Source organism: Penaeus chinensis, chromosome 37, assembly GCF_019202785.1.
Source record: "Penaeus chinensis breed Huanghai No. 1 chromosome 37, ASM1920278v2, whole genome shotgun sequence".
Lineage (NCBI taxonomy): Eukaryota > Metazoa > Arthropoda > Malacostraca > Decapoda > Penaeidae > Penaeus > Penaeus chinensis.
Genome location: NC_061855.1, coordinates 747,359 through 749,858, shown reverse-complemented (window position 1 = coordinate 749,858; position 2,500 = coordinate 747,359). Strand labels below are relative to the sequence as shown.

General features: G+C 37.6%; 1 protein-coding gene across 4 annotated transcripts in view; it reads right to left on the bottom strand.

Moving 5' to 3' along the window:
* Positions 1-2,500, bottom strand: part of LOC125045447 (reticulon-4-interacting protein 1 homolog, mitochondrial-like) — a 25,864-nt gene that overhangs the window by 16,871 nt on the left and 6,493 nt on the right. For all 4 annotated transcript variants that reach the window (XM_047642704.1, XM_047642707.1, XM_047642705.1 and 1 more), the window contains exon 5: positions 1-100. This exon is cut by the window's left edge and continues 56 nt beyond it. In XM_047642704.1, the coding sequence (XP_047498660.1) occupies positions 1-100 (100 nt within the window). The remainder of the gene's footprint in view (positions 101-2,500) is intronic.

The following is a 2,500-nucleotide window of genomic DNA, read 5'->3' as shown; positions in this document are numbered from 1 at the left end:
TGATGTCGAGGTAGTCAATCCCTGCTGCCTTCACCTGCACCAGCACTTGATTTGGCTGCACGATCCTGGGTGCCACCACGTCCTCCACAACTCCAATGGCCTGCGGAAGGAGGAGGAGTGTAAGACACATCTCAACAGAACTTAGGTGTAAGAGACCTCTCAACAGGACTCTGATGTGGATGCGGAGACTTGATTTGAACATTTCTTTAATGTTAATTGGAAACCTATGGGGAGTATATTGTACACTGCCACTTTGAGTTGCTGGAGTAGATTACACTTTCTGAAAACTTATCAACATTCAGTATTAAGAGTGGATTCACTTATGTGCATTTTATTTTTTAACTGTACAGACTTGGTTTGGGGTCTTTGTGCTCAGGAGTTTTACCACCATATGCACTATAAAAAAAATATTAATTAACCAAAACTTCAGACTTTAAAAAGCTGGTGCATCAATAAGTAGCCACATGAACAACATCAGACACAACCACTTGCAGATAAAATAAAGTTCTTCCAGTAAATGACATTTCCTTCCATATAGCTGCACTGTTAGCTGCTACATTAATCAACAGCCAGTTACACAAACGAAGCTTACACAAACAACCCCAACACAGCAATTAATTTCAATAGTTAAAAACACTTAAAAATGTGTCACCTGGTTCTACACACCAAACAATCAGATGTAAAGAGGCACATACAGCAAAACACACTATTCATTAATCAACAGTGTAATAAAGAGACTCCAAATAAATGCTTTTAAGCAGCATATCCTGAGCACAAAACCAACAACAATACCAAACACTGTTCCAACCTTCAAGTTGCACATGCGGGGTGCCAGCAGCATTTCTGCTAGTTGGAAAGGGAAAAGAGAAACAGAAAAAGAAAATGACAGAAACATAGGAGAGAAGAGAAAAACAGAACACTAACTCAGGTACTTAAAATGGATTATGGCCAAAACACAGGAATATGTACATCAGAACTCCTCTTCACTCCCCATATTGTTTAAGTCTTGCCTAACAAGTCACAGCAAACACTGGCAGTATCTTATTAGATTTTACCTACAAAAGCTCAGTTTACAAATTTAATAAAAAGGAAGGGTGTGAATGCCCATGTATTCCTACTTTTCTTATTGATACTATCCTCTTTTCATCTTGAGATGACTGCTGTTGTCTCTTCTGGCATGTGTTAAGGTAATACCCTTCATTTGTGCCTCTTGTGTACTGATGACCTTCCACAATCTAAGGTCATTTCCTCCACTAATGATGATTGTATACTCCTTCACCAAGCTCTACATCATATACTGGAGCACTGGGAGCAAACCTGGCAAATAGTTTTCACCTGACAAATATAGAGTCTTTTGTTCACACACTCCCACACACCACTAGCAACTCTTATCTATTGACTCTGTTACATATCCATAGTTCCTAATCCATATAAAACACAGAATACACACTCTGAGAATTCCCACTACTGTAACCAAAATGCTGGACATAACTAGTAATGCACTTATACACCTAATATCAAAGTGCTGTTATGTGGTGTGAAATTGATATATTCAGTACAATACTGACAAGCTAGAATACATCACCAAAAGAGCTACCAGATCCATTACACAACTTTAGTAATCATGGTGAAAATGCAATTGAAACAGAAGACAAACCTGTAAAAATATAAGCATCTACAGCCACTGAAGAACAACACCTGTATAGATTCGCATGACCTGTATCAGCCTCAGTAAACTCACACAATACAAACAATTAAAAAACACTTTTGTCTCATCCCCAGAAAGCCTTAAGAATATCCTAAAACAAAAAACTGCAAAACTGTTCAAACCTCAATTCTTCTGTAGTTGTTGGTTACTGCTGCTCTCAAGACAGCAATGTACAGTGAAAACAACCAGACATGGCACACATTTAAATAGCCTAGTAGTACAAATATTATACCAACTAAAATTTCATTATCTATCACAAGTAAACCCTCTTCTATCCATTCATCTCAAGCAAGTAACTACATGCATAACATGTGGCACTGGAAGATGTTTGCAAATGTTTCACAGACAGATGTCAGGGAACATTTATGAATGTTTTGATGTTTTGCAGGCATGTTTGCAATTGGTAGTTTACAGATGTATTGACTTTGAAAGAGTTGGGATGGGAGGAAGAGGGATAGGGAATACTTTACTGCCACTCTTAGCAACTAGTAACTGTAATGGGTAGGTTGACTGATACACAGTACTGAGGGTTAGAGATTCACACACACACCCTGTAGCTAAGAGAATCTAGGCTATTCTGTAAGACAAATGAAAAAAAACAACAATTGGGATGGATCAGAGAAGGGATGGAAGGAAAAGAATAACTGAATAATATATTTGGTCTTGAGCTGATTACATTATTTCAGCACAGATATGGGTCAGATATTAAGTAAAGAACTCTTATTCTTACTGAACAATAATAAACTGATGTTCAATAAAGGCCTTTTTCAGCAATACCAAGAAATGTTTACC